At 38.6% G+C, this 21,660-nt stretch overlaps 2 protein-coding genes and 2 pseudogenes across 3 annotated transcripts; all 4 read right to left on the bottom strand.

Moving 5' to 3' along the window:
• Positions 1-4,868: 4,868 nt before the first annotated feature.
• Positions 4,869-6,695, bottom strand: LOC123466310 (annotated as a pseudogene).
• A 2,030-nt stretch (positions 6,696-8,725) lies between these two features.
• LOC116935507 lies at positions 8,726-11,148 on the bottom strand (annotated as a pseudogene).
• A 2,474-nt stretch (positions 11,149-13,622) lies between these two features.
• On the bottom strand, positions 13,623-16,141 carry LOC116925953. Of its 2 annotated transcripts, XM_045180710.1 has the most exons (5): positions 15,956-16,141; positions 15,526-15,727; positions 14,955-15,463; positions 14,257-14,882; positions 13,623-14,183 (listed from the first exon to the last, which is right to left on the bottom strand). In XM_045180710.1, exons 2-5 carry the CDS (start codon positions 15,664-15,666, stop codon positions 13,726-13,728), a joined length of 1,734 nt encoding a protein of 577 aa, XP_045036645.1. In that variant the 5' UTR covers positions 15,667-15,727; positions 15,956-16,141; the 3' UTR covers positions 13,623-13,725. The 2 variants fall into 2 exon arrangements, with proteins under 2 accessions (XP_045036645.1, XP_045036644.1); XM_045180709.1 differs by having other exon boundaries at positions 15,526-16,141.
• Positions 16,142-18,900: 2,759 nt separating this feature from the next.
• On the bottom strand, positions 18,901-20,093 carry LOC123477442 (lactosylceramide 1,3-N-acetyl-beta-D-glucosaminyltransferase-like). The gene is made up of 2 exons (XM_045180778.1): positions 19,156-20,093; positions 18,901-19,085 (listed from the first exon to the last, which is right to left on the bottom strand). Exons 1-2 carry the CDS (start codon positions 19,700-19,702, stop codon positions 18,901-18,903), a joined length of 732 nt encoding a protein of 243 aa, XP_045036713.1. The 5' UTR covers positions 19,703-20,093.
• Between the last annotated feature and the right edge of the window lie 1,567 nt (positions 20,094-21,660).

Below are 21,660 nucleotides of genomic sequence, written 5' to 3'. Positions count from 1 at the left end.
AAAGACTGGAATATGTTGTAGAATAATACAGTTCGATAAATCTTACAAATAAAGAGAAATTTTCCGCAGTGGGAAGCTATATTTAAAATCATGCCAAATTCTAGAGCTGTGGGAAATATTTGGACACAAAATCAAGCTTTCTCTCACACTGTTCAAACACACACAATTGTTTTGGGTTGCTCAATTAATGTTTTTTAATTATATCAATTTAATTCAAGGTATAGTTATCAACTTCACAGATTTTGTGAATCAGCGATGTTTGAAAACAGAATTTCAGCACGTAAAATCAAATGTTACCCTATCTTTAAAAACTCTCACCAAAATTTTCATCACCTAACCGACTTTAATCATATTTGAAGAGATTTTTGCGTGGGAGGTTTCATCGAATGTAGCACGGTGGTAAAGCATCGGACTACAAATCGTAAGTTTTGGTGTACAACTCCCGTTTCGTACTAACATTTTTTCATTCCGTACCTTTAATACCCCAAAAAATTGTGTATTGCGATACGATAGAAAGTTCTCATTTGGCGAATGTTTTGTGCAAATAACCCCGAAATAGTGGTGTACTTTTTTAACAGTCATTGTTTTTGTTGAATATAGAAATAACAAGGGCGTTTCGTTAGTTTCGTTCTTTATTTAAGCTAGCCATCACATACAGCATGTGGGCTTCTCTCTGCCTTCATCAGTAGGGCTTCACTTGATTATGCATAATATGCACTGCACGAATATGCAATACACAAATATGCAATACACAAATATGCATCAGAACATTTGGTTCTCACCTTTAGTTTACACAAGAAGAGACAGCAGTGATTAGGACACGGGATTACGGAGTTAATCACTGAAAAAAGACACTTGATTTTTTAAGTAAAAACAGACAGTAGTAGGGGAGGGTGGGGCTAGTTGGTACATTTTTTTAAATTTCTTCTCTGGTTTCTTTAATTTTTCATAGTTTGACACCCAACAAATTGTAAAAGAAAGCTCAGATAACCAGCTTTCTTGTGCTTTTTTAAAATTTGATCTACGTTGAAGAATTTATATCGAAATCGACTATCAAAATGCTAAAAAAAATTTGCCGACATGCCCCACTAACGGGGTAAGTTGGCAGTGGTAGTGGGGTAAGTTGGCCCCATGTATTTCAAATACGGATTTCAGTGAAATGTTGATGTTGTTAACAAACTAGAATAACATTACAATAAACAAAAATCCTATAGTAATTTTAGAGTGGGAAATTTAGAAATAAGTAGTGCACAGCAGCGGTAACCAACTTTAATGTAAGTATTTCAGTAGGAAATTTCCTACTGATTGATTAAGTAGGTCGGAAATCTACTAAATTTGCTATTTTCTTACTTAAAACGAGTTTTCCAAGTCACTTAATGTAAATTGCAAATACTTATATGTGGTTATGCTACTTACACTTACCATCCCACTTATAAATAAGATGGTAAATGGCATTTTAAGTATGAAACATTCGAAATAAGTATGTTTTAATTTAAGTATCTTAATTCAAGTTTTGCGAAACATACTTTACCCATTTTTAATACTTACATTTAAAAGCTGTATCAAAATTAAGTATCGTTTTCCGAAATTTAAGTACTTTTTATACCATTTAAGTTCTTTAGTTAAGTACCTTGCACAATGAAGCAGGTTGACTAAATCAAAGTCGTTAAAATTGCAAGTATCTTGTAACTCTGACGAATTTTAATGATCAAACACTACTCATGAACTGTCAATTGAAAATCCAACAACTTATTTTGAACACATCAAATTCTATCACAGGAATACCGGGAAGTTTATAATGTTGCACTGTTAAAAAAGGTAATGATTTTCGGTAGATAATTGAACATTATTCTTTCTATCTTTTTCTATTTCAACTAAGAAAACGATATTTAATTTAATCAAATTAATATTAGCATAAATTAATTCAAATTATAACTATGAACTTCAAAAATTTTATCAATCGGTGGTGTTTGATTACAGAATTTCAGCACGTAAAATCAAATGATACCATTTCTTAAAAATTTTTCCTAAAATTTTTCTGTCACCCAACAGACCTTTATCGTATATGACGCTATGTTTGCAAGTTAAATATCATCGAGTGTAGCTCAGTGGTAAGGCATCGGATTACGACTCAGAAGGTCTGACGTTCGAATCCCGCGGAATGCGACAATTTTTTTTCATTTCTGAACCCCATTTATGGATATATCTTTATAACCACAACAAATTTCGATGTGATAGAAGTCATTTGCTGAATTTTTGACTAAAGATTATATAATTGCCCTACAGAAAAAAAAGTATGCGAATGAATTTTAAGTATGCTAGACCCTTTATTGAGCCTACTTAGCTACTTACAACATTCTTACATGAAACAGGTTTTTTTAGTAGGAAATCTCGTGTAAGTATGGGCGGAATTTAAGTATCCAAAGCCATGTAAGAGACCCTGGCACCTCTTAAGTAGGAAACAATAAGTAGGGAACCGCTGCTGTGTGATAACTTACATAAAGATTAATAGCCTTAAATGCAAAAAATAAAAAATAATATACATAATTCAGGCAAACATTTCACAGGTGAACATCGTATAAAGTGAAATATCTAAAATGTGCCAAATTTTGGCCTCTAATGCATACCACTGTTCACCATAAGTCATATCTAGCAAACATTCGACTTACAATTCCCTGACATTTTGACAGACCATGTACCATACATATGCATGTATAATGCTTATGCCGACATGCCCCATGTTGCAATGTATCAACTTGCCCCAACCCGGGGTTTATTCAAATAACAGTTTTTATTACTCCTTTATAATTGATTAAAACAAATCCATTGTTACAGTTCAATAGAGGACACAATTTTCTATAAAACTAATATTTTTTAAAAATTATATGCATACCAAGAAAATCTAAAATTGATGAATACCAAGCACGCAACTATTGTGGATTTGACGCAAAAAATTTCGTTATTTTCTATTTCCTAAACTATTTGGGATAAATTTATAAAACTTTGCACAAATGAGCGCACGATAAACATCTTTGACTATGAATTATTTCAATAAAACCTCTTTCACACAATTCTTCTAGAGGAAATGCAAACATGCCCTCCTGCCAACTAGCCCCACTCTCCCCTACGACGTTTTTACGTTACTTAAAAGAAACGCACACAGACGTCACACACGCACATTAACATTAAAAAAAGTGCGAAGGCCACTTAGTAGTGTGTGTTTGAATTATCGTATCGAACAGTTATGTTTGCCTTATTCTAAAGAAGCATTTAGTGCATAGCAGAAATAAAATACACAGCGGTGGTGGAGTACTTTTTTTTCGCTATTTAAGTGTTTTCTTTACACTGAAAAGTACTTTTAAATTAAAGTAACGATCTTAGCGTACTGAAATAGGAAAGTTACATACTTACCTTATATTCGTTTTTACGATACTTAAACTAAAATGATTATACTTATCACATTGAAGATACTTGAAAAAATCGTAAAAGTTTTTATATAAGTGTTTTTAAAGGAATAAAGTAAGGGAGGCTTGAGCTAGTTGGTACCATTTTTTAATTTTCTTCTCTTGTTTCTTTTATTTTTCCTATTTCGCACCCGAAAAGTTGTAAGAGAAAGTTTAGATAACCCGCTTTCTCGCACTATTTTTTTATTTAATCTACGTCAAAGAATTCATATCGAAATCAACGTTCAAAGAGTTGGAAAAATGTTGCCGGCATGCCCCTATTACGGGGTATGTTGGTAGTGGTAGTGGGGTAAGTTTGCACTTTCTATGGGAATTTCAGTCAAATGTTGATGTTGTAATCAAACTAGAATAACATTAAAATCAAGAAAAATTATATAGTTATTTCAGAGTGGGAAACTCAGAAATAAGTTGTAATAGATTACATCAAGATTAATAGCCTAAAATGCAAAAAAAAAAATTTATAGGTATGCATGTATAATACATATGCCGACATGCCCCATGTTGCAAGGTATCAACTTGCCCCAACCCGGGGTTTATTAAAATAAAAAGTTTTATTTCTCATTTGTAAGTGATTAAGAAAAATCCATTGTTACAGTTCAAAAGAGGAAAAAATTTCCTATAATAGGGGAGACCGGGGTTAGTGGTCCCAAGGGGTAAGTTGACCAAATGGCATTAATTAGTGCCCTCTGCTTTTAAAAAATACTAAAAATTCTGTGGTGTACAGTTTGACCGCATCGACTCTAAATTGTAGTTTGATGGCATTACATGCAGAATTGCGGAAGCTGCAGACGAAACGTGTTTTCAGTCGGAATTTCACAAATTTTCAATTCGGGGTTTTCTCAGGCTTTTTGATATAAATTGTTTACTTTGAAAGTCCAGGACAGTGTCATTCTTATCCTCAGGTATACAGCTTCGTTCTTTATATTAATTATACTTCAATATTTTTTTTTTACTATTAAAAAATCAAAATAATCTTTACCCCCCATGGCTGGGGCAAGTTGTCCAGTCGAGGTTGCGGCAAGTTGTCCTTCAATTTTTTAGGTGCTAAAATTCTCTTGCCTTACATCCAAATTTTCATATCTAATAACAGGTGAAATGAGAACATATGTAAGGAAGACTAACAGGGGTGAAATTCCTAAAGATATCTGGATTCTTGCTATCAAAGCTGTAGTAGAGAGCGGAATGAATGTGTCTCAAGCAGCAAGAGAATATGATGTTTCCCGTTAAAGTCTTGGAAGGAATGTAAAGAAGTACTTCTCTGATTTTTTTTATTATTTTTCTTTTATATAAAGGGCTTAGACTTGGAGGCCGAGTATTGCCCTGTGTATTGCTTCCGAAGAGAACTTAGCTATACATATTTACATGGGGAAGAAGGACGTTAAAGATTGGAGATTTTTACAAATGTGTGAAAACTGGGCCTATCGACGGCTCTAGTGCGGGCCTGCCGGTGGCGAGAACGGGGGGGATTTTATGAGTACCTGTCCGGCTTGGTTGAACCTTCAAAACCACCAGCCGGTGGTCGCCGGCATAGCTACAGTCTCACCCGGGTGCCCCCGGCCACAGTTCCCAGAGCCCCAATCTGGAGAGCTGATGGGCAGGAGAAATAAAAATAGAACAGAGGCAGGAGAGAGATGAAACAGTGGCGGATCACAACTAGCTACCATTTAGTAGTTGCCAATTGGTCTATAGAGAATTTTTTACAAAAAAGAAGGTTCAGGTCTACAGAGTACAGTGTAGGGGCATCCCATAGGCACAGCACCAGTCTGTCCATGGGAGCAGCAAGCACTGACAACGCGACCCTGGACCCGGTCGCTGGGAAAATGGCCAGCAGGAAAACGCATTTCTGGACCCTTCACCAAAGCGAACAAGCAAAACAAGTAAAATGGAAGTTCAAGAGGCTTAGCTTAAAAATTAGTCCTAGGAGAGAAAACGCTTGGTGCTAAGTATATATCGGATTAGCGTATTCCAGGAGAGGTGGGATTTTGGAAATAAACAGAGAGGGCGGTGCCACGGGATTTGGCTTGCTAAGAGTGAGTCAACTAGCTTCTTTCTGAGAGGGTAGTAGATAGGGCATTGAAAGAGGTAGTGTACAACTGACTCATCAGAGGCACCGCAGCGACAGGAGGCAGATGAGGTGAAACCGAAACGATGCTGGTAGGAATTGAGAGGACATTGGCCGGTAAATAGCTGGGTTGAGAGAGCACTGGTTTTAATTTTGAGAAGCATTTTGGCGGATTGCACATCTGGGAAGAAAGCTTTGACACTGAGATTAGATGGTAAGTACAGCCACTCCTCATGCCATGCGTGTGAGACGTACGACGCAATCTGTTGCTCCAGGATGTTTGGCGAAAATGGGGTGTTTTGTGTTGAGCGCGGAGAAAGAGATTTGGCCCAGAAACCAGCAAGTATGAGGCCCTGCAAGTTTGGGTTAGTGGCAGTGAAAATGTGGTAGGAGCTACCAAGCGACACCAAAAGAGCAAGATTGCTTGCCTCCGACGGAAAAAGAGCAGTGGCAGGATTGAGGGCTTTTATCTTCTCGGCTACGTAGATCTCGCTGTTTCTGCACTTAGGCTTGAGGTCAGTAATTATCCTGATTGTTTCGGAGACGGCGATGCTGAGGTCAACTCGGAAAGAGACAGAAGAAGGTAGCAAAAAGTTTCGTATACTAATCACCGCCATTGAGTCCGAAAAAACTGCACAAAACCCAGTGGCCTCACGGTACTGGTAGACACGTTTGGAACAGCGCAAGGTGTTAGGAGCGTTTGGTAGCAGAGCGTTTGACGTATATGATAGGTTGGTAATATTCAGAACGATTCTCCATGGAGGAAGTTGATCAAGGAGAGGGAGACTGGCACGAGCCAACGTGTTACCTTTGCACGTGTCGGGAAGACTCTGCTGGATGAATTTGCGAGATGAGTTGGCAAAAAACTCGCCGGGTGATTGCGAGAATAGGCGAAAAGAAGATATTTCTAGAATGCGAAGATCGAGAGGAAGGAGGTTGGATAGCAGTAGGAGAGATTCTGTAGGGACTGTTTTAAACGAGCGTGCTTTCACCCGACAGATTAAACGTTGAAACGAGCAAATCTTTTGGACTCCCGCCTTCGTACGCAGAACGGACGCCCAGATAGAGCAACCGTATACGAAAATGGGCTCAACGGTGGAAGTATAGAGGAAACGCAATCGCCTGCTATCTTACCCAAGAAACTGCCGTAAGCAGCTGCAAAACGCCATCATGGCCCTCGTCGCAGACCCACACTTGCTCTGGATGTGTTTATCCCATTTCAGACGAGCATCCAAAACAAAACCAAGGAAGGAGGCGGAGTTTGAAGGCAAGTTTCTGGCCCTGTTTTTGAGTAAGGAGAGATTGTCCAAGGAGACTTGCCTACGGGAGAACAACACAAAAACTGTTTTAATTGCTGAGTTTTGCAGAGAAGTAAAACACTTTGATTAAATAGTTTTGTATTCAATTAGGTAGTTGCTTCAAGTATTATGGAACGTGTTAACTCTTCTGAATCAGAAGGTAGATAGAAACGACATTCTCATAGCATGAGAGTAAAAAGACTGAAAGTCTTCTTCTCAACCCTTTGGGAAGAGGTAAAATAACTACACATAGACGATTGTGTTGAGTGGAAACAGAACGTTGACACAGAAGCACAACGTTCAAATATCGATTCTGAGTTTACTTTCAACACCTTCCCTTAAACGAGGAATATGAGTAATGAAATTTCACTTCAAGATGAAGGATAAACAATTTGGTACTGAGTTAGAAGTTTGAGATTACTTCTTCCAAAGAGCGATAGCTTCTTGGTTGATGATAATTTCTTCTTGAACATGAGGCAGTGGACAGATTTCTTTCCGTTTAACTATACTTAAAAGTTGGTGTTGTTCCAGTACTAACTCAACTTGGAACTTTCAGAAAGAGAAATATGTTCCGCCAAATTTCTTAATATGGCTGACGTCCTTTGAAGAATATGACGCCATCTCAAGAATCAGAAGGTAGATAGAAACGACATTCTCATAGCATGAGAGTAAAAAGACTGGAAGTCTTCTTCTCAACTCTTTGGGAAGAGGTAAAATAACTTCACATAGACGATTGTGTTAAGTGGAAACAGAACGTTGATACAGAAGCACAACGTTCGAATATCGATTCTGAGTTTACTTTCAACATTGACAGCATTCATAAACAATTTTTTAGTGGAAAGCCTCGTTCCAACTGCGTCGCAAGCAGTTTGCATATTTTGTGTAGCGATATAAGCATCTTTGTGGGCCGTTACAATTGTGTTATCATCGGCGTATGCAATAATTTTAACCGGGAAAGGGCATGGGAGTCGAAAAAGATCATCAACGAGCAGATTCCAAAGAAATGGTGAGAGAACCCCACCTTGCGGGCATCCCAGATTGACTTGTCTTTTAAGGGTGTGCTGATTTGTTGAGAGAGTCACTAGTCTATTAGAAAGAAAACTATGCATAATTTTGATCAGGTAATTCGGGCAGGCACGTTTGGCAAGAGCAAAAATTATTGCCGGATGCCAGGCGGAGTCAAAGGCACTCTTAAGGTCAAGAAAGGCAGAGGCGCATACTTTTTATTCCGAAAAAGTTCCTTCGATGAAGGAGATCAGGGAATGCGCCGCTGTTTCTGTCGACCTATTCTCTCTAAAACCATGCTGATAAGTGCTAATCCAGTCACCTGCATTGGCAGGCCAGACTAACTGCCCTAGGACTACCTTTTCAAGAATTTTGGCCAGGTTCGATACCAAACTGATCGGCCTGTACCTGTTTAAGGAGGAAGGGTCACTTTTGTTGGGCTTGCCGATCACTGCAACCTTCGAAATTTTCCACGAAACCGGAAAGAAACACATAAGAATACAGGCGTTCAGGATTACGGAGAGGTAAGGTTTGATTAACGGTAGGCTAAAAAGTAGTAGGTCGGCTGATATGCTATCTATTCCTGGAGCAGATGTTGGATTTAATGAGTGTTCGGCGGAATCAAATTACCAGTCTGAAAAAACAGGGGGTGCACCGTCATGATGGGCGTGAATGGAGGCCAGGGCTTCTTTTTCAACTGCTAAGTGAGCTGTGTCGGATGGAGGTTCGTCCGGAAAAAAATGCCGGGCGCAGCAATCAGCTATCGCAATCGGGTCAGTTGACGGAGCGCCATCGATTAGGATTTCAGATGGTAAGGGGATTGATTTAGATTTACCCTTGAAGTCTGATAGGACACGAAAAACATCTCCATCGGTCGCACTCTTCCTGACCTTATTCTAGGCTCTGCATTTAGCAGCTCTTAGCTCCCGCTGATGCATCCACTTGCTACTCCGGTACAGCTGTTTGCTTTGAGTATTCCTATGTTTTGACCAGGCATTGTAGAGAGATCGAGTTCTGCTTCGAAGGGCACAGAGATCCTTAGTCCACCAAACCATGTTTTTACTACACTTGAGTCGAGAAACAGGAATCCTGGCGGCAAAGGCGCTCGCGGATAAAGCAGAGGTAAGATTCGCAATCTGAGTCTCAACTGCCTCAGAAGACTCGATATGTCTTGGAATGGGTAGTCGGCCAAGAGCTTTCGCTAGTTCGATGGAGTAGAGGTCCCGATTGATTCGGGGCAGCGTTGGTACAGAAGGCCGGTAGGATTTCTTGTTAGGCTTGTCAAAATCCCCATGATCAATTTCAAAGAAAATGTATGGGTGATCAGATAGGGAAGGAATGGAGAGGAAAAGCCAACGTTTAACGTTGACTTGGTCACCAGTAAGGGTGAGATCAACAAAAGATGTACCTGGAGGACATGGAGGTCTGTTGACGACGCTTAGCCTAGAGCAGACCAAAGAGGACTCAAGATCAGAGCCACAATCGTCGTTGTATGCACTATTCCAGAGCCGGAACCTGGCATTAACGTCAATGCAAATAATTGCAAAAGGTGCGGAAGCAACCTCAAAAATGGGAAAAACCGTGGTCAAGAAATTTGAAATGGTATGGCGAAGGTAGATGGAGGAAAAGCGGAAGGGGCCGTGCCTCGTTGACAGCTCAACGCAAGCAGCGAAATTGGAGATATGCTTACAGACTATGTTGCCAGCTTTGGCCACTGAGTCGCGTACCAGAATTACAGCCCCATATGCATGGTCTGTGGAGAGCAGGTGTTAGGATGAGAACCCAGGGGGGACATTTGCTACAACTGGAAGGATGCATGGATGCGCATAAAGCTCCTGAACAAGAACCATATCAATGTTAAAATCAAGAATAACTTGTGCAAGGGAGGAAGAAGCAAGAGAGGAGTGACGTAAATTGAACTTAAGCATTTAAGAAACGCATATTCGGATTGCAGAGCAGCGCTTTTGTCAGGCATTTATGTCAAGGAAAGTCCTATACCGCTCAACTGATTTCACCTGCTCAACGCTTGTAGTGTGGACGGATTGATGGGAGCCACTGCAGTTCACACATGTCGGAACCTCAGATGTGCATTCTTTGGTACTATGTCTACCAGCGCACTTTCATTTTGCATGGCTCGAAGAGCAGTCCCGCTGGATATGCCCGTATTTTTGGCATTTTAAACAGCGTCGCACTTCCCGGTTCAAATCAACTGGCACCAAACGATAGTAGGTGCCGAGGATCGACCCCTGCCCTGCGCCAGAACGACTTCCCTGACGGCCCTGGACTTGAGAAAGATCTTGACGTGCCCTTCGGTGGTTTGCGGCTAGGTGTAAATTACTTTTACGGAGTGTATCGGCCCACGTAAATCGCAGTTTCAGTGCTCCAGTTTAGCCTTGAGGCTGTTCACATCTGAAACATTAACAAACAGTGCCACAATAGGGTACGACACGTTAAGCTTACTAGCAGGCTCAAAGCGGCTGCTAAAATCAGGTCGGTTGTTCAGGAGTGCTTCTGCCTTGGCTACAGGCACCTCACTGTCGAGGGTGACAAAAATTTTTTTGTTCTTAAAACGAACATGTGAGGGAATCAACCCACTGTTTGGGGTATCCAGAAACTCCTCAACGGCCTGGGCGTTTAAAGGTGGCACAGAAACGTCGGTGCACTTACCAACTAGAATTGAACTAGAGGGGTTGTTACGGGCAACAGAGGCATACGACGGACCAGAAAAAGGTGGGCTGGCTTTACCGGGGGGGGGGGGTCTAGCTTGCTGGAGTTTTAGGACGCAATTAGCAAAAGTTACCTTCATTTGTACAGCCTCATCTTTTAGACATTTAATTTGATGTTCCAGGATTTCTAAATCGCTACTAAGACTGGCGACTTTTGATTCGAGGACAGAAACGTTGTCATCACTAAGTCGAGAGATTGCGAGTTCAAGTTCAGAAATAAAAAGAAGCTGATTCTCTAGAAGGGACAAAGCAGAACATAAGCTGGATATAAGATCAGTTTTACTTACCGAGTTTATGGTGGCAAGTGGATGATCAGCAATAAAGGCGGAAACAGTGTCAGCCTTTGACTTTTTCGTATCGTTGGAATCCACCTTGTCAGGAGATTGGGTAGTATCTTTTTTCCGCTTGTTTGACTTTTTCATGGCCGTAGACGTGCTGGAGGACAGACGTCTTAGAACTAGCTGGGCTTTCGTGCATTCAGGGGTGCAGCAGCGATAGCCGTTATGGACAATTTGGAATGTCTTGTTGCAATGTTTACATTGTCTGTCACTCCCCGGTGGGTCGCTAGGAGTGCCACCGTCAAACTCATCCATGGAGTGGGCCGAGATCAGCGTAAAAACTGATTAAGGAGTTGCAGTTTGTGGCAAGAACACTAAAAAAACACGCAAAATGATGAAGATGAGAGAGAGGCTGAAAAGCGTGACAGTTCGACAGTAGCAGACGAACAATCCCCGTCACCAGGATAGTCTTGATGAATTGCCTGAACATGATAAAACTTTCTTTATAGGGTATGCCAAACCCAAGCAGGTAAACTTTTCAGTGCGTTACTCAGACAAAGTAAAAATTACATGAACTAAAATTTTTGTTCGAGTACAGATTTTTACTGATGAAGAAGAAGGTGCACTAGAAGAGTATTTGAAAAAGCCTTGTGATATTTATTTTAGTCTTACACCAAATGGTGTTAAAAAGCTAGCTTTTGAGTTCGGAACACGACGTGACATCTTGTAAAACATGGGCAAGTGTTGATTGTGTAGATCCAGTGTTTGTATGTTACGATTGCAACGGTGATCTACATCTATAAAGTGATCATATAGTTAGATGGACAATTTACCCCAAGCTCAGGACAACTTACCCCAAACCAAGGGTAAATTGTCAAAAAAATGGGTGCGGTCCTATTTTGTTTTATTCTTATTGGATAAACAGAGATAACTAATTGTAAATTCGTTTATAATATAGCCAAGATATTAAGCTTTGAGATGACATCAATAAGTTTGTTGTACATTTCACAGGGAAGACATTTATGCATTAAGTAATTCATTAAGTATTTTATGGAAAAGCAAGTGCTTTCATACTTTTATTTCAATTTCCCGTCACCTACGTGACCTCACACACCGTGAAGTCTGCATACAAGCTATATAATTTTATTTTATTAGTGAGATATATTAAAATTTATAAGCATCAGTTTTTCCGCTTTATTTCATCCCCCGAAGCAATTTAGCTCCCCTTCGGTCGGCCATTTTGGTAGGGGAGTTTTACGGACTTGTAGTAAAATCAACCTTCAAGTAACAGCCACATTTTTGTAGTCCTTGTGTTTCTAATACCCTCCCAAAATGGCCGACAATTTTCCGATATGGAATAATGAATTCTGTCACATTTGTAGTATACTAGCCTACTTAAAATAATAAATTGAGACATGGAAAAATTGTACTCAACGGGTTTCGAACAACAGACCTTTGTTATACATCGGTAGCCAAAGCTGCGATCAAATATACCACCTTCGATGCCGGTTGATTAAAAAATATCTATTCAAAATCGATTCAAGTGCGTTAGATGATAGAAAGATTTGGGAGAATTCTTTAAAGATTTAGAAACAATTGATCTTCCGTGCAAAAATTTTGTTTTTGAACATCAACGATTCATAAAAATTTATGTTGTGAAATTGATAATATATTGATTCGTTGTCCCTACCCGCGGCTACGCCAACGGGTATGGGAGAGGGTTGAGGGGTAAGAAAGGGACGCAAGTTACAACCAAGTTACCCGACGGCATAACCGCGGGTAGGGATAACGAATGCAGCACATGTCGGGGGTGATCCAATATTTCAAAATGATCCTTTTTCCCATATAACAACTATACTTTTTACAAATTAAAAATCAGAAAGATAAAGACTAGTTCTTTACCTTTCTGATTTAAAAAAATTAACCTCGTACGAGCAATCTTAGTATTTAAAAAAAATTCACACGCGAGACACCGTTAGGCCTATCTCGCGCGGGTTAAAACGCCTTTTTTGGACCGAGGTGATCCAATACCTGGCGTGGGTACTGTAATTTAAAAAAATTAAATGAGCAACCCAAGACAATAGTATGTGTTTTAACAGTGTAAAAGAAAGCTTGATTTTGGGTCCCATTATTTCACACACCTCAAGAATTTGATATGATTTTAAATATTGCTTCTCACTGCGGAAAATTTTTCTTTTTTTGTAAAATTTATCGAACTGTATTATTCTATAACAAAGTCCAGTTTTTCCCAATTGAAAAAAGACCAGATAATTTTCAAATTGCTCAGAATATCTTAAAACTGAAGAATTTTATGTCTATCAGTTTCATCCTGCCTCTTTTTGTTCCTGTTTGTGTGTATACTACTTTTATGAATAATATACCCCCGTCGTTTCTTCGAAAATATCTTTAAAGAGAAAGATATTATATATAGAGATAGGATCTACCTGAAACTATCGATTATCGGTATCAAATTTATTCCGAAAATCGTTAGATTTTTTAACATCTAGATTTTCCGCGACGATCTACCAGAAACTGTGGATTATTTCTTACGAAAAGTAGCACATAACGCTTAGAGATACCAGCTAACGATTATCGACAGTAATCATCTACCGAAAATCGTTACCTTTTTTAACAGTGTAGGGGAGACCTGGGCTACTTGGCTCACTTTTTGTTTAGAAGCATCCCACGCCTAAACTTTTTATATAATTGAGACAAATTTATATTGAGAATATTAATAAACATCTCATCTATAAAATTGCTTTGGAAAAAATACGGAAAATAACGCGATCATGATTGAAAAAATATTTTATTGGGACACCCCTAAATGGGCAACTTACCCCATCCCGGGGGCAGGTTGCCCATGCCAACGGGGCCAGTTGGCTCCAATATATTTCATAGGCCACTAGCACAGGAAACACACATGTAGTCATCAGCATTTTCTGCACATGTTTCACATGACCATAGAGAGCACATTCCAGTGCATTGTATCCAACCAACACTGCTGGAATAATAATCAGCGCCACACTCAATGCACAGTTCGTCTTTATTTTTAAATTTCTTTGATTTTAACTGCTCGCCTTGCTTTTTTTTCGGCATCCGCTTCTTTTTGGAGGAACCAGGTTGATCCGGAAACATCTTTCTAGCAGCTTTGCTCTTTACAGCCATCTTCTCTGCTTCGATGACTGCTTTAACCGGAGTGTCGGTCAAAATAGCGGTTGTTCTTTTACGACGGCCATTGTTTTTGGTTTGCTTTCTTGGTCCAGCTTTGGGTAGTGGCAGCAATTCTTGCAGAGGAGATTTTTGTCGCGGAACTGGGGGAGATGGCACAGCTTCTGAGACAATTTGGGCTTCTACACGAAACATGAAAAAAAGAATTATTTTTGAAATATTAGTCACCATTCTTAAAACTATAGTTAGGCCTACCATCAATGTCAATGTTGTCAAAATTTGCATCATCATTCTCATCAAAAGGAAAAGTGAACGGGATGTTTTCATCCGGCAATGGAATTTGCATCAGCACTTCTTCGGCTGGTTCTACCCGGTCGGTCACATAACCTGGAGCGTAGTCGGCAAGAGCATGAAATCCATCTCGGTCAAATGGACTAATCCCTGATTTCTGAAAGCCTGCAATAATGTTGGACGGAGTAAAAGCGAGAGGAAACGAACTGTTGATAATTCCGGGGATGTCGTAAATGGTCATCGTACGACCAGGATTATTTCGCATCCAGGTAGCTTGGGCAGCAGTATTATACTTCTTCAACGGTCCGTAGACGGACACGTCCAGTGGCTGGAGCTTGTGCGAACAATGCGCAGGGAAAGAGAGGAGATGTACGGAATTCTTCTTAGCTAAATCCAACGCGGCCAGAGACAGGTGTGACGAATGATTATCCAGTAAGAGAAGGACAGGATGATCCTTTGATGGACGAACGGAAGAGATGAAATGGTCCATAAAATCATTAAAGGTTGATTCCAACATCCATCCGGACTTATTCGCCGTTCCTTTACTGCCAAGGGGGGCTCCATTTAGCATGTGAGGCTTGAAGTTTGCCCTGAAAAAGATAAATTATTAATAGTCAATTATTTTGAATGGTCACCTGATCGAATTGAATGAATCACCTTACCTAGGGAATATGAAAAATGGGGGAATAGAATTTCCAGTAGCTGAAACGGCACAAGCCAATGTGACAAGCACTCCTCTCTCTGCTGAAACTACCGCTCCAACTTGCTTTTGTCCACGTCGGGCAACAATTTTCTCACATGGAATGACAGTTGTCACACCGGTCTCATCCATGTTCCAGATACAGTGTGGTCTGATCTTTTCACGATCCAGCAACTTTGACAAGTTATCAAAAAAGAGATCAACATTATGTTGGTTAAAAGCAGATGTCCGTGCCAGGGAAGTTGCTTCAGGCTTCCTAATGGAGAGAGTTGGGTGTCGCTTGAGGAACCCACCGAACCAATCCACTCCAGCCTCTTTATTGGTATTCCACGTTTCAGGAAAATTTAGCTCCAACATGGAGGCATAATGCCAGGCCATCTTTCTGACTTCCTTCGGAGAGAGCCCATAGTAGATATCAGCTGATTGGTGAAGGTATTCTTCCAAGTCATTCTCATGCGCAGATGAAAAGACCTAGACAAAATATAAAATGTATTTAAAGGTTATATAAACATAAAATATGAATGAAAACTTACCTTGCGTGACTTGCTGTAGCCAACTAATGGCTGTTCTTCTCCAGTTTTTATATAACGAGTCAAAGATCTTCTTGGAATACTCAGTGCCTTAGATATGTCAGAGATTTTTCTGTTATCTTCTTTTACCAAATTAATGGCCATTCGAATAAGTTCAGGAGATGCTCAAGCATGGCTTTTTTTTGCGAATATAAGTCCTCATTTCCTATGTTAAAGTTGGAAAAAACAAAATGTCAAGTTTCATCACACTGACACAACATGAGCCAACTAACCCCTTCAGAAAAGAGCCAATTTACCCCTATATGGGGTTGCTCTACTATTTATTATTTATAAAATGTTTGCAAAAAGTCAATAAAAATTTTAATGTAAGCAAATTAAAGCTGAATGAATGATGAATTCATCCATTTAAAGCTTATAAGTTTTAATCACTTACCTACGTCAAGAAAAAGAAAAGCACGGCGAAAAAAAAAGTTAGTCAGCAGCTGTCGAAAACGTTTTTCGTATGCTGTTCGTTTTTTTTGCACAATAGAAAAACTGAAACAACGTCAGACCATCTAACTGTCGATTTTGCAACAATTGGCTATTTTGAAAACAGCAGACGGAAATTAAGTGATTTTTAAATTAGAAATGAGCAACTTACCCCGTGAGCCAACTAGCCCCGGTCTCCCCTATAGTTTATAAAATTACTGAATTTTTCAGTAGCCTATTAAAATTAAGTATTTTATAGAAATTAAGAAGAAAAAAAAATCTAGTAGGCTGGCTTTTTTTAGTTATCAAAAATTAAGTATCTTGTCGCCTCTGTGCAGTTGCAAAAGTAAAAAAAAAGCAGTCAACACCATTTTAAACCGAAAAACTTCTTTTATTTATCAATCACACCGTTGGACTTTATAGGACAGAGTTTTTTTTAAGATGGTGAATTATGACGTTTATAACTCCAAATTTTTGTAGGACTATAATTTTATTAGTATTACTGAAAAAACAAGTTTTGCCAAACTGCTCTTGAGCCAACTAGCCCCAACCTCTCCTACGTTCTAGTATAGTAGGCCAGGTATCAAGAAATTGGGGCCGAACTCTAGATCCTTGATAGAAAATCTTTACTTTTAAAGAGTTTTCCCCCAAAAGAGGGCGGTAAATTATCGAATTAATTACGTGTTTTGTCTTGATGGGACAAAACCCAATACTAAATAAAATAACTTAATGAAATAGAAACTAAATTATGGAAAAAAACTTATTGAAACCCAATAAACAAACTTGTTTAGTTTGAAGGATTTGCAACGCTAGTTTCTGGTCGCATATATTTTATCTTTTTTCACTTTTACATCACCTTTTCACAAGTATCGGCGACTAAAATTTCTTCGTTCTCAAAAACATTTGTTAATCTTAAGGAACCAAACTTAAATTTAGCAATAAGGCTAACTATTTTTTGGCAAACACAAGCCCATCTCATGACAGGTTGCCTGAACTAAGTTACTAGTTATAACTACAAATCAGTTATTTAATCTAAGGGATTTCTGGGTTTTTGAACCACGCTTAAAATTTTTTTATGTTAATTTTCTTTAATTTCTGAAATATATGGCACTTAAATTTTATGAAATACATTTTGTACGATCATTACTTTTCAATGTATTAAAAACTTTAGCTGGTTAGCTGCAAAATCACATGTTTGTAAATGTATCAAAAAAATTTTTGAAAATTTTCAATCACTTTATCTATCTTATCCTGATTTTTAGCTAAATTAGTTCTTTTATTAACAATTGAAGTGGCGCAGCGGTAAAGTATAAGACAGCGAATATAAAGGTCCATGGTTCAAATCCTAGCCCGGCTAACTCTTTTTTCCAAAAATTAACCTCAAGTTACTGAATTTTTCAGTAGCCTATAAAAATTAAGTATCTTATAGAAATTAAGTACGGAAAAAAGATCTAGTAAGCTGGCCTTTTTTAAGTATCAAAAATTAGGTATTTTGTCGCCGCTGTGTATGACGCCTTTTTTGACAATTACGAGAAGCCGCAAGGAAGATTGTGTTATCTGAACAGCCTCCCAACTCTAAAGCTGATGAGTTCAAGAAAAGCAAGCCAGCAAAGCGGAAAAAAAAAGAAGTCAAGAAAAAAGAATCATTTTGCCCAGAATGCGAAGGGCGTTATTCGACCACTAAAGAAGATTGGATTCATTGTGCAATTTAAAAATGTTGCTTATGGGCGTGCGAGTCGTGTGTGGATGACAGAAGAGAAGATGAAAATTCATACGTGTCATCATCTTTAAGACATCTGTTTGTAGTCCGAAAAGGCCTTGTCCAAAAGTATTCTTGACAGTACATCTAAAAGACATCTTTTTTTGTTCTGTCATGCCCTTGTCCTAAAGTATCCCCGGCAGGACATCTTAAAGACATCCTTTTCTAGTCTTTTTTTGTCTTGTCCCAATAGTAGGCCTGACGGGATATCTTATAGACATCTTTTTTTTGTCATTCATGTCCCTGTCCCAAAGTATCCCCAACAATGCATCCAAAAGACATCTTTTTTTGGTCTGGCATGCCCTTGGCCTAAAGTATTCCCGGCAGGACATCTTAAAGCCATCCTTTTCTAGTCTTTTTTTGTCTTGTCCCAATAGTAGGCCTGACGGGACATCTTATAGACATCTTTTTTTTGTCATTCATGTCCCTGTCCCAAAGTATCCCCAACAAGGCATCCAAAAGACATATTTTTTTGGTCTGGCATGCCCTTGGCCTAAACTATCCCCGGCAGGACATCTTAAAGACATCCTTTTCTAGTCTTTTTTTGTCTTGTCCCAATAGTAGGCATAACGGGACATCTTATAGACATCTTTTTTTTGTCAGTCATGTCCCTGTCCCAAAGTATCCCCAACAAGACATCCAAAAGACATCTTTTTTTGGTCTGGCATGCCCTTGGCCTAAAGTATCCCCGACAGGACGTCTTCAAGACATCCTTTTTTAGTCTTCTTTTGTCTTGTCCCAAAAGTAGGCCTGACGGGACATCTTAAAGACATCTTTTTTTTGTCAGGCATGTCCTTGTACCAAAATATCCCTAACAAGACATCCTAAGGACATCTTTTTTTAGTCCGGGATGTCTTTTGGACTACCGGATATCCTTTGGATGTCTTAAAGATTACCCGTTGCTATGTGGGCTGCAAAGATTTAAGGCCAACTTGCTCCGACTTCACGGGCAACTTGCCCCACTTACGGGGTAAGTTGCCAGCTGAAAGTGTCCTAATAAAACTGTTTTTTGGGCAGAAAGTTTTTCTAAATTAGCATTTTCTTTGACGCTACAATTTAGATAAGATAACAAAACATCAGCTAGGCCATAAATGTTATCATTACAGGAAAAATTACAAGTGGTAAGACAGGGTGTGTAAAAACCAGGCCAACTAGCCCCGGTCTCCCCTACATATACCATATAGGTAAACATCATCAAAGGGCATCATTGGTGTAGTTTGACAAGCAGCAAATAAGGGAACGATTGTGCTCCCATGCATTAGAACGGCAGCCCCCAAAATATATGGAGGATAATCGATCCATGGCCATTCCTCGTAGGATATTTCCCATTTACCATCTTATAAAAAGTGTAAGGTTCATTGGTATGGGAAAATAACGTTTATCTAAAATTTAGTGCATCTTTTTACCTCGATCAGGCCAACCCCCATTGGGGTCTCCAGCACCAAACACACTGTGACTGAACTGTCGATAAGTATGAACAAATTGCGCTAAGTTTCGTACGTTGACATAGACATCGTCGTCAACCTTCAGAACAAAGTCAATATTGGCACACATTCTGTACAACCAGTTTAGTAGGCCGGCGACTTTTAGAGATAAATTCCGATAAAAATCTGATATTCTGATTTGCATTAAATCGCCATATATTTTGCTTTCTTCTTCAATTTTGCTTTGAATAACACTGTTATCTGTTAGTCCTAAAATAAATCCGAAACCAGCTATTTCCAACAAACCCTCCTGATGTAAAACTTTCAAATGATTTTTCCATGTCTGTCGAATTAAGTTTCGCTTCTGGAAATTGGAAGGCGCTGATAGCACAGCGATAAAAATACTAGTATTGGAAGATATAAAATCATGACAAGATGAAATGCAAATAGGGTATTGGAAGGACAAAACGTCGTTAATGACGGGACCGAAACCAGGATGTACTGATCCGATTCCAATCAGTGCTGACATCTCTAGTCGGGCAACGGAAAATTGGGTATAATATTCCGCTCCAGGATAAAGACTGCCACTTAAGCTTGATGCAAGCTCATTGTCAGAATATTCTTGGCTGTCCGTGAAATAACGGAGAACGCTTTTTTTTCCATTTTTTCCCTTTGAAAATTTTTATTCTTTTCTTGCCTTTGTTCTAATTTTACTTTTCCTGCAATCCTTTCAGTCAGTGGTTTACGGATTTTACCAGCTTCAAACAACAAATTTTTACTAAAATTTTGTCTCTCGTTTACGTTTCTTTCCAGCATCTCTTTTTCGGATTTCAATCCCTTTATTGTCGATTTAACACTTTCCCTTGCTTGAACTGAAAATTGATTTTGTCCTTCCATTCCCGAAATATTAGGATGCACTACATCCTAAAAAAAAACATAAAAAATTTAAATTAGAAAAATTATAAAACACGAAACATCTAAACTAATTTTTAGAACACACCAACGCATCCTGTGGCAAGAGGGATTGCCGTGTAACGAGTTTTCCAATAACAAACAAGAAAAGCATGTTGGTGATTATTTTGAAATTACCATGTTTTGTTAAGCAAATAACAAATCAAATAGGATCATTTTTTCTTAGATTTTGATGAACTAAGTTCTTTGCTCCTTCTACTTAAAGTTCATGCATTGGTTTGTTCTCTCTAAGAAAAATGTCTGGATTTTTACCAAGAAATAACTCGGTAATCAACGCACACACTTTATTGTCGGCATTTTTTTACCGACAACTTAAATCGGCAAAATAGTGTTAAATCGGAATGCTAAAGTCAGTTTACCTTTATTTTCCCAAAATTTAGTGGGTGTATCCACCCCTTTCATTTTCAAGGTCCAGACGTATAGTTTCCCCCTTCTACCCTAACTGTATTCTTGTATTCTTAAGGTCTGTATGTCTAAATGTATGGAAACGTCCTTCATCATAATGCAGTACTTTGTAATATCATTAACTTTTAAACATTATTTTAATTGTTATTGAATAACATTAACTTAAAAATTTTTATTTCTAATATTTTTTTAAAATGAAAGCTATATAATTTTTTGTCAATAGTTAAAACTACACAGCGATTGAAAAGAGTACTTATTTTTCGCCATTTAAGTGTTTTCTGTACACTGAACAGTACTGTAAAATTTAAGTAGGGATTTTAGCCTACTGAAATAAGAAAATAACATAGGGGAGACCGGGGCTAGTTGGCTCATCGGGTAGGTTGCTCATTTCTTATTTAAAAATCAGTTAATTACCACCTGCTGTTTTCAAAATAGCCAATAGTTTCAAAATCGACAGTTAGATGGTCTGACGTTGTTTCACTTTTTCTACTGTGCAAAAAAAACGAACAGCATACGAAAAACGTTTTCGACAACTGCCGACCAACTTTTTTTTTCCTCCGTGCTTTTCTTTTTCTTGGCGTAGGTAAGTGATTTAAACTTATAAGCTTTAAATGGATGAATTCATCATTCATTCAGCTTTAATTGGCTTACATTAAAATTTTTATTGACTGTTCGCAAACATTTTATAAATAATAAATAGTGGACCAACCCCATATAGGGGTCAGTTGGCTCTTTTTTGAAGGGGATAGTTGGCTCAAGTTGTTTCAGTGTGATGAACTGAATTTTTCGTTTTGTTTCTTCTTTAACATAAAAAATGAGGAATTACGAATTATATTCGAAAAACAAACCATGCTTCAGCATATCCCGACCTTATTGGAAGGGCCATTAAGTTGGCAAAAGAAGAAAACCAAAAAATGTCTAAGGCATTTAGTATTAAAAATAAAGACGAAATCTGCATTGAGTGTGGCGCTGACTATTTTTCCAGTAGTGTTGGATAGATACAGTGCACTGGAATCTGCTATCAATGGTCATGCGAAAAATGTGAAGAAAATATCGACGATTACATGTGTGTTTTGTATGCTAATGTGAAATAACTTGAACAACTTGCCC

Source organism: Daphnia magna, unplaced genomic scaffold (assembly GCF_020631705.1).
Source record: "Daphnia magna isolate NIES unplaced genomic scaffold, ASM2063170v1.1 Dm_contigs021, whole genome shotgun sequence".
Taxonomy (NCBI): Eukaryota; Metazoa; Arthropoda; class Branchiopoda; order Diplostraca; family Daphniidae; genus Daphnia; species Daphnia magna.
The sequence above is the reverse complement of the archived record's forward strand: the minus strand, read 5'-3'. Positions and strand labels throughout refer to the sequence as shown.